At 33.4% G+C, this 13,071-nt stretch overlaps 1 protein-coding gene across 1 annotated transcript; it reads right to left on the bottom strand.

Annotated features, from left to right (window-relative positions):
- Positions 1-3,900: 3,900 nt before the first annotated feature.
- Positions 3,901-7,111, bottom strand: LOC128995445 (uncharacterized protein DDB_G0271670-like). The gene is made up of 2 exons (XM_054420466.1): positions 7,057-7,111; positions 3,901-5,282 (listed from the first exon to the last, which is right to left on the bottom strand). The coding sequence occupies exon 2, from the start codon at positions 5,266-5,268 to the stop codon at positions 3,901-3,903; it is 1,368 nt and encodes a 455-aa protein (XP_054276441.1). The 5' UTR covers positions 5,269-5,282; positions 7,057-7,111.
- Positions 7,112-13,071: the final 5,960 nt, after the last annotated feature.

Raw genomic sequence — 13,071 nt, 5'->3', positions numbered from 1 at the left:
TAAAAGTCACTATACTCGCCTAAGGTGTTCATGTTTAACTCACTCCATACCTGACAAGCATGTTGATAGTCTTCAGGGTCAATATTAGAATCATTTAACTGACTGTAAAATGCCTCAATGGGTGGTAGTGAGGTCTCGTTAAATCTTTCAGGATTATCAATATAATCATAAGGGTACACTCCTTTACGAAGAACCAAATCCATGTGATCAGATGCGACAATCTTTTGAGTTTCAATAAAATGTTCTCTTTGCAAATTAGCTGTCAATTTCTCTAAACTAGAAGCCATGAATCTGAAAGAGTCTACAAACCTTAATTTTATTTTACCCACTTTTTTCGAAAAACTAATAAATTTCTCCGTACTTGTAGCTAAAACATCAATCGCCCCTTTGTCTCTACCTAATTCAGGAATTATGAAATGAGAGTCATATCCACTTAAATTGTGGAACACTATTGGGATAAACTTTGGTAATTTAAAATTAATGTTACAACTGTTGCAAGCAGGGCCTTTGTAAAAACCAGTCAGGTGATCATGATCCCGAACACGCCTGTTGTCTTCTGTAAAACTACAGTCACAAAGGTAACATCTATCCGCACTTTCATGGAATGTCAATTCATCATGTGTAAGATTAATCATTGGAACTACATAACTATACAGTTTTTCCACCTTATTAGCTATATCATAAAGGTTATCTACAAATGACTTAGCAGCATTTTCACCGCGATATACAAGTGGTTGGGTTGTCAACCCGTACTGACGTAAATGATCTTCATCCAAAGTTGATTTAAGCATTAAACAAAAGCTGTTTGGTTCATGAAATTGAATTTTTTTAATTTTGCTTTGATCACACTCATCTAAAACTAAAGGAACTAACGATGACTCAAAGTCTGCATATATAACAATTGGTATTCGATATTGTTGAGCCGTTTTGTTGAATTTAATAAAAGCTCTATTAGGGTGAGGTAATTTAACCCTTACTTCGTCCTTACTATTGCAGAGACGTTGGTGGTCAAGTAACCATTCCTTACCCCCCAAATGAAATGGTTTGGCAGCGTAGCAAAAACACCGTTTGCAAATGGTGAGACTCATCTTCCTTTTGGATAACTGTCTTGATAAAAGTGCGTAAAAGTTTTTTATGTAAACATAATGTGAGATTTTACCATTTGTAAGAAGTAAAAGATCTGTATGGTCTCTACGTTCATGAGATGTAATCTGAATAGGAAACACATTATTAGACTCATCCAATCCATACACATTAACGGATGAATTAAGATTTTGTTTTTCGAATTTCTTGATATCTTTTAAAGACACTGGGTAAACCAAACCTGTAAAATTATATTTATGAGCCACTTCACTATAATAACGGCTTGGTCTATAGGCGTGTCTGTCTTCAACAAACTTTGCTAAAACAGCATACTTAAAACACTCATTGTCTTCATTTTGAACATTTATGCAAGTTCTTGTATTAGCAATCTTTTTGGGCAGTGGGATGAAACTACTACCTCTATCACCATACCCATGTTTATGTACACGTATATCTAAGCTGTCTACGCTTAACAAAGACCACCCAGATCCTCTTCCTTCATGTTCAGATATTTTAACAACAATTTCTTCCAAGCAACTGTCGACTTCAGCCTCCAGATCAGTGGTTACCATGATGGATTTATTTCGTGTTATAAACCCCCGAGGGGACACCTCATTTTGTACATTTGTAAATCTAGTGTCCAAGAGCAAGCCAAATTTGATAAAATTAAGTCTGGTTAGTTCCTGTTGTAGTGTTTTTATGATAAGGGGTTTAGCTTTTAAAATAAAATCTGACAAATCATAATTTGTATTAGAAATTTTGAAATGGTTTACTATGGCTTTAGGAAATGCTTGGGCTAATATTTCTACTGATAATTGTTGGTTTGGTGGTGCATACTGTATAACTGTTGGTCTGTTCTGTTGTAAGAAGGGGTCTTCAATCAAATCTTCATATTCCATAGGTGTTGAAGATTCATTAGACATATGTAATAGTTCATTATGAATATTGAGGAGAAATTCATCCTCAAAAGACTCATGACAATTTTCACATTGATACATTTTCGTAGTTTAAGACACTACTAAGGAAACTAGCTACATTACACACTGCATGGTTGTGTTCATAGGAATGATATCAGTTGCGTGCGTGACTTATATATATAACACAGTGTATAACCCCCCACTCTATTTATTCAATAAGGGGGAGGGGATTAGACCCCAACCCTTTCCACCAATGGCATAAGTATTTTATGGTGGTGGTGGGGGTCGTGGGCGGGATTTTATAATAACGCAGGAAGCAGCATTATAGCTTACATATTCGCAATGCCTCCTACGGACCACACGAACCTTACTGGAGTAGAGCCTCGAATCTGGGAGACTGATTTTGATGAAGCACAAAATGAAAGTGATACAGAAAACGACGAGGACTTGCAAGAGATGCTAGAGGAAGAACAACTGGACGAGGATGTGAACAACGAACAAGGTCAACCCACACCGAACAATGAATTTCATTCGGACTACTGTGAAACACCAAAGATTCCAGTTCAAGCAGATGAAGTTGAAAATGGAGAAAATAAACTTTGTCGAGTATTACAGTTTTGTGGCAATGTTCGAAGAAGATTATCCTTTAGTTCAGAGAGTGAATCTGAAAATATGTAGCTTTTTACCATTTTTTAAAAACTCTTCAGTTTAACCTTGACCTAATTGTTGGACACAGTTAATCAAGCTAATAGCATCATTACATATTACATCTTAGCAATTTTTAAGTCATGGTGACGTAGCAGAACAAACTATTTGCAATGTTAAAAACATAAAATTCTGGTATATTTATTCCTATTCTTGCTACAAAACGAATGTAGACAAAGTATTATGGCTACTAATAATTTATATATTCATTGGCTATGTCTAATAAAATTCAACACTACTTAAGTATAAATTTGACAACAACTAAAAAGTTTTGTGGTAATTTTCGAAGAAGTTTATCCTTTAGTTCAGAGAGTGAATCAGAAGATATGTAGCTGATTTTATTATTTTTTAAAAACTCTTCAGTTTAACCTTGACCTAATTGTTGGACAAAGTTATTAAGCTAATAAAATTTCCGCAACTGTATTGATCATAAAAACGATACATCTTTACGTCTTAGTAATTTGCAATATTAAAAATGGATCAGTAGGGGTTTTAATAAGAAAAACCAAACATAGAAACTTCTATCATATTTATTTCCATACTAAAAAACGAATGGTAACAAAGTATTATGGTTGCTAACCATTTATATGTTTGTTTTCTATGTCTTGTAAAGTTCAACACTACTTAAGTATAAAATGTACAACTACTATTCAAGTAAACCTGTTAACAAAGATGAAATGTAAAGGAATTAACCTTAAACAGTTAATGCAAATAAATTTTGTGTTTGTATGCCTAGATGCCTTTGAGGATTATGAAAATATATTGAGTTATATCATAAAGTGTTACACTTAATTTATACACAATGGCAATGAAGATCTTTTTGCAAAACACGAGATAAACATAATATATCTTTTAAATGTCCTTAGAATAGTTAATTTTACAATATAGAAAAATGTTGATGTAATATTGGACAACTTGAACAATCAATATGTTTTCTAAAATAACTTTATCAAAATATTATACATGAAACTTTGCGAACACATTGTTAGGATATAACAAATTTGTTTCTAATGTTTTATGAATAAATTAGATGGAAATCTCTGATTAAAATAATCTATTTCTAAAATCTCAAGGTCACTCTTTAAATGCAAAAATTGGGAACGCATTTGTTAGGCTATAACAAATGCGTTCCCAATTTTTGCATACTAAAGGAGAATTTAGAGGATAATTAAGATCAATTTGAAACTAAACCAATTTATAATGTTACAGATGCCCATCCCGAAGACCGATCACGAATTATGTAGTATCGGTGGGTTGTATTCGGGATGGTCATGCCTCTGGGTAATTTAAGTCGGAACCTGTCATTTCCTTCTCTTAAAATGACTTCACCGTTTGGTGTCATCAAAAGAATTTCGAATTTACGATTTTTGGGTAGCCTATCAATTCTGGTTTTTTTAGCTTGAATTTGTGGTGGACGACAGGGTCGAGCAAAGCCTGACGTTCGTGGTTGGCTAGGCAAAATCTTGTCTATCACAACAACACGTGAGGTGCTCGGTGTTGGATCAGATGTACAAGATTTTTCCTGAGCCTGGCTTTTGACGATTATTGATGGTCTTTCAAATGACTGAGGATTGGTAGCGACAGGTTTGCTGCTAATAATTTTAGGTTGAGTGGGTACCATCCTGCTTTTCCCCTTAGTGTGGAGGCTGCACACATTAGCATCAGAAAAGCAGGACTTTTCACAACGCTCACCTTTTTTCACCCCTTTTTGGAAAATATAAGAACATTGTGGCTTGGGCTTAAATGCAGCTCGTCTTTTGGCCATGAGTTTTACCAATTTTTCAGAAGGGTTTGAATGGGGGGGAAGGGATTCTTTTGAGGATTCAGTTTTAGTAAAGAGTTTTCTAACAACGGTGGGTGCAGCAGGGAGGGATTTGGGTGGGGGGTTTGGAATGGTAATTTCAGGAGAATCTATGTCAGGCATTTGGTTCGAGGAGGAATTTAAATTAGGAAGAGTTAGGCTATGTGGTTGAGGTTTTGGAGATGGCTTACGTTTGGGAGTGGATGGCTTTTCTGGAGATTTAATAGGAGATAGCAAGGAGAGAATTATGGGAGAGAGAAGCATGGATAGAGGGGACTTAATTGTTTGATTTTTGGGCGATGACGTAGAAGAAGAGGACGAGGACGATGAAGAAGACGAGGAAGATGATGACGAAGAAGAAGAAGAGGAAGACGATGAATCAGACCGTTTCTTCGACGAAGTGTTACCAGAAGAAGGTTTCTTCAATCTATCTTCAAACAAAGCAGAAGAAGATCCTGGCTGCGAAAGAGTCTTGGCGGCAAGGGAAGATTGAGTTGATATTGTAGTTGTTTTCTTTGCATCGTCAGACAAAGCAGATGAAGAGGATCCCGGCTGCGACAGAGTCTTGCCTGGCTGCGAAAGAGTCTTGGCGGCAGATGAAGAGGATCCCGGCTGCGACAGAGTCTTGTTGACCAGGGTTTCAGAAGGAGTTGATGATTTCATCTTCTTAACACCTCCAGTCAACGCCTCCTGAAGTTTAGATCTCTTCATGCCTGCCACTGGCTTCATTGGCTTGGTAGTCTTTCTTAAGCAGGGGTCCATGGCTTTTCTGCAGGCTGGCAACAGAATGATGTTATTAACCAATATGCTCTCTCATTTATACCCACCCTAAGTGGTGGGGGATATAGATAGACAGAGTGGGGGAAGATTTGAGTGTGGTAAAGAGGTGGGGGAATAAGTACATCTAAAAGGAGGAGTTGCATGTGGGCAGAGAAACTATTTTAAAGATAAAGTTTCAAACAACCAATAATACAAGTAGGTCAAGGTCATTAGTTATTTAAAAAAAAACATGCAAAGATTCAAACCACTAACACCAAGTCACAACTACTAAAGCAAATTATCTAGCAAGAAAGACTAAACAGTACATGCATGAAGAACTTTTAGACATATAACATAGGCAAGGGCTTGAAAGGAGCAGCTTGGGTTTACCATTGCTGTATGTTAAGGAAGGGTAGAAATGGGACTTGGTTTGACCACTGTCGCATGTTCAGGAAGGATTTAAATACAACTTGGTTTGACCACTGTTGTATGTAAAGGATGGATAGAAATGCAACTTGGTTTGACCACTGTCGCATGTTCAGGAAGGATTTAAATACAACTTGGTTTGACCACTGTTGTATGTAAAGGATGGATAGAAATGCAACTTGGTTTGACCACTGTCGCATGTTCAGGAAGGATTTAAATACAACTTGGTTTGACCACTGTTGTATGTAAAGGATGGATAGAAATGCAACTTGGTTTGACCACTGTCGCATGTTCAGGAAGGATTTAAATACAACTTGGTTTGACCACTGTTGTATGTAAAGGATGGATAGAAATGCAACTTGGTTTGACCACTGTCGCATGTTCAGGAAGGATTTAAATACAACTTGGTTTGACCACTGTTGTATGTAAAGGATGGATAGAAATGCAACTTGGTTTGACCACTGTCGCATGTTCAGGAAGGATTTAAATACAACTTGGTTTGACCACTGTTGTATGTAAAGGATGGATAGAAATGCAACTTGGTTTGACCACTGTCGCATGTTCAGGAAGGATTTAAATACAACTTGGTTTGACCACTGTTGTATGTAAAGGATGGATAGAAATGCAACTTGGTTTGACCACTGTCGCATGTTCAGGAAGGATTTAAATACAACTTGGTTTGACCACTGTTGTATGTAAAGGATGGATAGAAATGCAACTTGGTTTGACCACTGTCGCATGATAAAGATTCATTCAAACCCTAGATAGACAAGGGTTTGAAAGGAGACAGAACATGATGTGTACCGTGCGAGTACACAAGATGTAGTGAGGTTTGAAAGAGATTCAACTAGTTTTGTGCGCTCTGGTGGGGGGTTGGACTAAGTGGAGGCGTGGTCTACTCAGCCAATCACAGGACAGGTAGCGTAGTGGGGACGGGGCTTGCTGGAGGCGTGGTCTACCCACCCAATCAAAGGATATGAGGTGTAGTGGGGGACTAGCAAGAGCAGCCATTAATTATTAATATTTATTTTGATATTAATATTATTTGAAAGATAGCGGAATAGCCGTTTTAATAATCCAAAACAAGATACGTGATTTTATAATACTTATGGAGATGCAAATTACAATTTAAAATATATTTTTTGGCTTAAGAATGTTCAATAATACAAGAAACAATAAGAACGAGATATGAAGTAAATTAAATTATTAACCGAGCTAAGTAAAATAAACACATAACAATCGTAGCATTTTACAAATACTATTAACTAAAATATATTTAGTTGTACATGTATTTTTTAAGGAAAGATTACAAAGAGATAGAAACCATCTGAACTATGCGTAAACTAAGATTTTTCAAATAATTACCTGTAGTAAATCAGGAATACTCCGTGTTTCAAGTAAAGCTGCGTTAGTTAACTCTAGAAGAAAAAAAAACACATTAAGCAATTAAGTATTAGAACCATTTTATATGTTTATTTTGAGAAGAACAAATCATATGTTAAGAAAATCGTATAAAAAACAACCAATTTAATCGAGCTATATTTTAATAAAGTCAGCAACTGACTATGAGAAGTACCTTGATTAATATTATAATTTAAGAGCATAACAAAAAGTGAAACAATTCATGTACGTGAGAAAGCAATTTGAGATAAAAGAACAAAGAATAATTTAATATAAATACTATTAACTAAAATATATTTAGTTGTACATGTATTTTTTAAGGAAAGATTACAAAGAGATAGAAACCATCTGAACTATGCGTAAACTAAGATTTTTCAAATAATTACCTGTAGTAAATCAGGAATACTCCGTGTTTCAAGTAAAGCTGCGTTAGTTAACTCTAGAAGAAAAAAAAACACATTAAGCAATTAAGTATTAGAACCATTTTATATGTTTATTTTGAGAAGAACAAATCATATGTTAAGAAAATCGTATAAAAAACAACCAATTTAATCGAGCTATATTTTAATAAAGTCAGCAACTGACTATGAGAAGTACCTTGATTAATATTATAATTTAAGAGCGTAACAAAAAGTGAAACAATTCATGTACGTGAGAAAGCAATTTGAGATAAAAGAACAAAGAATAATTTAATATAAATACTATTAACTAAAATATATTTAGTTGTACATGTATTTTTTAAGGAAAGATTACAAAGAGATAGAAACCATCTGAACTATGCGTAAACTAAGATTTTTCAAATAATTACCTGTAGTAAATCAGGAATACTCCGTGTTTCAAGTAAAGCTGCGTTAGTTAACTCTAGAAGAAAAAAAAACACATTAAGCAATTAAGTATTAGAACCATTTTATATGTTTATTTTGAGAAGAACAAGTCATATGTTAAGAAAATCGTATAAAAAACAACCAATTTAATCGAGCTATATTTTAATAAAGTCGCCAACTGACTATGAGAAGTACCTTGATTAATATTATAATTTAAGAGCGTAACAAAAAGTGAGTCAATTCATGTACGTGAGAAAGCAATTTGAGATAAAAGAACAAAGAATAATTTAATATAAAAATTGTTAAGTAAAATATATAGTTTTCTATTATGATTATTAGAATGTGAAGAAATTTTTACGTATGTCAATAAAGCAATCCTCAATAAAAAACAAAGTATAATTTTAGGCAATCACATTTTACCTTTTATAATCCAAACAAGTTAATAATTAATGTATTAGAGTCATATTTAGATATCTCGTTTTGTGAAGAACAATTTATACGTTTATACATTGTTAGTTAAGGAAATCGGTAAACATTTTTTCAATCTTAAAAATGTTTAGTTATTCAGTTTAATCAGTCCATATTTTAACAAATACAAAAACAACAAAAGGTAATTAATATTATCATTAGGACTACAACAAAATATGAGGTGAACTTGAATAAACATACATTTATTTTGGCAAGGACAATGTACATTATAAGATATTTTTTTATCCTAAATCATTTATTTTTTATTATAATATAATGATTTGAGGTAAATGATATAGTTTTTTGTTTGTATATATCACAAGAAAGATTATTTGCGGTTTACATAACATCTGTTACAAAATGTGAGACATTAAATACGTATAGTGATTTAGCGATATTGGAATACCAATTTTCTTAAAAACATAAAACCATTGACTATACACAGAATAGACTTCCCAAGTAATGTAAAAATTTGAAGCAAAAAAGAAACGTAGTGCAATCTGTTAAGTGATAAATCAATCAGCTGTTTGCTATGTACTGCATTAGTTTTAATTAATAGTCAACAAAATACACTAGTAAACTCTAGTGAGATTGGCCTCAAATTTTTATATCACGTGAAAAGACTAAAAACTCACTGCCAATACCTAAACTATTTCTAATCGAAAGCCGTTTTATTCTGTAGAAAATTATTATAAAATAGGCGGTAAAAATGGTTGTAACGTATATTGTTGTATTCATACAGCAAAAGAATTTTTGAGTTAAGATAAGTGTTTTGTAAGTGCAGATTTACCGAAATATTTATTTATAGTCTTGTAAAGTTTTCATATAATTAGGATTATATTTGAAAGATAAGTTAGTTTCGTTTTTATACTATGAGAAAGGTTGTATTTAAATGATTAGACAAAATAGTGGTAGGATCTTTTATACAAATAGTTGAGCTAATTTAAGTAATGATTAAGGAATGAGCTTCTTATAAATAAATAGTAAAAGCTAATATATATTAGGATACTATATGTATATGACAAGAAAAATTAATTACCTGTATATTTAGGGAATATTCCACAAATCACAATGGGACGACGTGTATCACAAACTGGAAACACTTAAACTTAAAATACAACAGGGAAATATAATTAAAACTCTGGAAATTACAAAATGTGACAGGATAAAATTGCTTGACACAAAGCAGTACGCAATACGAATGAAGCGTGTCTAGTTTGCGCGACAAACAACAATCTTGAACACAATGCAGAAACAATAATAGGTTAACTTACCTCCTACATAGATAAAATAATCCATTAACAAAAAGCCGTAACACCGCTAAGCGTAATCAGTGACGCTAGAAAAAGTAAAGCAATAACAGTTAATCACATGTCGGTCCCCCGCGAGAACGAGTAGGCCTAGTTATTTATAGGCACACACATGCGAACACTCACATCTGTTGTCGTTCCGTGAGAATCATCTCTCGGAAGATTGAAACGTCTCTGTGCAAACATTTAGAATTTCTGTAAACACTATATAAGTGTTAACAGAGTAAACTACAGATCATTTGACTCTTAGCTACCGTCAGGAAAACATGTCTGCAAGAAATTCAGCTCCTATTCAAGACCCCAAAATATCTTCAACATCGAATATCTCAAATAATAATATTCAAGAACAAAACACTCAAGAACAAAACACTCAAGAACAAAACGCAGTAGACGTAACTATGTCACCGATACAGAACTCACAAGTATCTAGTACCTCGTACTTTCTCCGCCCAGAGTTCGAAGATTATATGAGACAGCTAGTTGATGGATAGTTAAATGGAACAATACATATTTTTACAATCCAGTACATGGTATATTTGAAACATTAAAGCTGAACATTTAAAAAAACACATTCAGACAACCTTGACCTAATAACAATACCAACCAATCCACAACATACATCGCCAGAGTCGCTGCGTAATTCACGCTGCTCCACAATCACAAAATACTTACCAATTACCTAATTATGACGTCACGGGATCACCCCCGTGTTTTATACTACTTACCTAACTTTTAAATCGTCCTCTACGTTTCCAAGTATTGGTCTATTAAATCTACCCAAACATTATTGTGTTGCTTTTAATTCTGGTAACGAGTGGTGAGATACTCTCATGAAACTGTTTGACCATACTCGCAAAATTATAATAAAGCTGCAAATAGCCACAGGAATATTGAGTGACTTTGAACAATTAAATAGTAGTGTAGTTTTTTACCCATATATTTTATTTTCTCTATACCCTATACGGTAAAAAATCCCGTTCAGCATCGTCGTAATTATTATACAATTTTGTTTATTTGTAAATGGAGAAAAAACTGTTTGTACGTTAACAATGAGGTAAACATAATGTATTATGGGATTCATATTAAATTATTTTATTCCTCGAGTGTATGTTTAATTTATAACCATGGGAACGGGCCGTTATGGTGGGTTTTATGGGGTAAAGAGTTGTTTTTTCTAATGTTTTCCCTCAAAACATTAAGATCAAAATTTCACAATTTCTCTTTAAACCTTTTTAAGGAGCTAAAAAAATCAAATAATTTATTATATTGAAATGTTTTTTACGGTTAGGCCTATTTGTTACGAAGAAAATTCAATAAATTGTAAAATAAAAATTCTTACGTTATTCTTATGGAGAAAAGTAAAATGTTGTGGTTTGCTTGTTTATGCATATGTATATATTGATCAAAGTAGACTAGTGTATTAATTTTATACTTAGCTATTAATATTTTACACAAAAAAACACACTTAATTATCATCCCTGTAGCAGCAAACCTAAGTACTTGTTAAACATAAATGTTATTATTTTAAAAGATTTAATTGAAAATCCAACCAGGTAAATGGAAATTCGCTTAGTCTGCAGGTTTGCTGCAGCAGGATATTAATATTATCCTGAAACAAACAGTCCATCAATTCCATTAATTGATGGGTATTTCCAGAAAACAAATGTCAGTTTGGTTTAACAACAAGGACCGAGTATAAGTAATTGAGCGGAGCGAAGCGAAGCTCTTTGAAATCAACTTCAATGCCATCTTTATTACACTTAATCTCAATAACGGCTGGACATATTTTAGCCAAACTTACCAAGGTTGTTTTGTCAAATGTTTGGGTGGTTTGGACATAATCAATTTCAATTTTTGATAATGCCTATATAACTTTAAAGTAACTCGAAGCTTTTTAATTTTAACATTAGCCTTATGGGATGACATGATGGTCACAAAATAAAGACGTAAATGTAAAAAAAAACAAATAATCATAGCATAAGTTAAAATCAAGCCATGACCTAAACACAATACAGAGGAAAAAAATCGGATGATGATAACTGATCAAATAATAAGGAGAAAGTCTTATGTTTACATTTAAGTAGCAGTTTGGAAACAACCACTGATCGAATAGGTACAGTCATAGATAAAACATACTTTATTGAGTACAGTATTTAACAGATTTGATTTACGTAGCTAAATAAGGTTATAGCAAATAACATTTTATCTTAAACAATTCGTCGGTGAATCACATTCAATGAATCCATCTCATAAAGCAAACTTAAACAGGTCCACGACGTAGGAAGTGGTGAATGAAGTAGTAAAGGCCAGCAGTGCCTTGTGTGGGAACCGTCTGTGGCAGTTTAATTAATGTATCTGCAATCTTAAAATGCTCTAGGCAGGGAGGGAAACAGGTACACGACGTAGGAAGTGGTGAAGGAAGTAGTAAAGGCTAGCAGTGTTGAGTGTTGAAACATTTGTATTTTGTATTATATCCATAATTTTTTTTTTTTTATTTAATTCTTTAACTCATGAAACATGATTGTTCCGCCCAACTGGCTTCCACTGCTACGAAAGCAATCCTATTAGGTTTACTAACGACCTTTGGTTACTTTCAAATCTTTGTTTAGTAATAATACGAGGAGACCCATGTGCAAACTTCGCAGTTTAACATGGTTCACCCATTGTTCCAGAGGCAAAATAAATCCAGTGTAATATCCATTTACCTTTTCAAGTTTATGTTTGTTTAGAACAGTTATTAAGTGATTAGAACACTAATTTACAGTACATTTGTTTATTTTAGAAGTGCACAATAAACAGTGATTTTTATCTACCTCAATCAAGTCACAGTTGTCAAAATGTAGCCTATATAAAATATATTTTCATAAACTGATTATTCTCTTGTTTACAATCTAACTGTGGTTAAACATCCAACTTAAGGAATTGGAGTGTGTAGTTGGATGTCTCATTACATGGCAGCGCTAACGGTTATATGGCATACCTTTGTCTACTAATTAGGCAACGCAGTAATAAGTATGTTAATAATATTAACTTAAATTACTCATTTATTAATAATAATAGTAGTTATAATTAGTGAATTAAAAATATTTTAAATGTATATTATACACCACTTTCATAAAATCATCAATCTGAAATTCAAAGGGCAAATGAATCTCTGAATGGCAAAAGTCGAAGCTGTATCCGATAAATACGAGGATCGCCAGATAAATTGCGGTTGTTATTATTGATTCAACAACCACATTGTTATTTTTACTTGCTAAGTTCATATAGTCAGCTCTAATCATGCATGGTATAGCATGGAATCAGTATACCATGTTGATGCAATTATGTCCCTCGTCACCTTCATGGTCCTGTGATTTTCAACGACAAGTGATTTC

Source organism: Macrosteles quadrilineatus, unplaced genomic scaffold (assembly GCF_028750875.1).
Source record: "Macrosteles quadrilineatus isolate MER2022 unplaced genomic scaffold, UCM_ALF_1.0 Scaffold_1__1_contigs__length_201487025, whole genome shotgun sequence".
NCBI lineage: Eukaryota > Metazoa > Arthropoda > Insecta > Hemiptera > Cicadellidae > Macrosteles > Macrosteles quadrilineatus.
This window is presented reverse-complemented; position numbering and strand designations above follow the sequence as displayed.

What these genes read in the sequence shown, in the direction of transcription:
- LOC128995445 (XM_054420466.1), bottom strand. Translation starts at nt 5,268, where the DNA reads ATGGACCCCTGCTTAAGAAAGACTACCAAGCCAATGAAGCCAGTGGCA.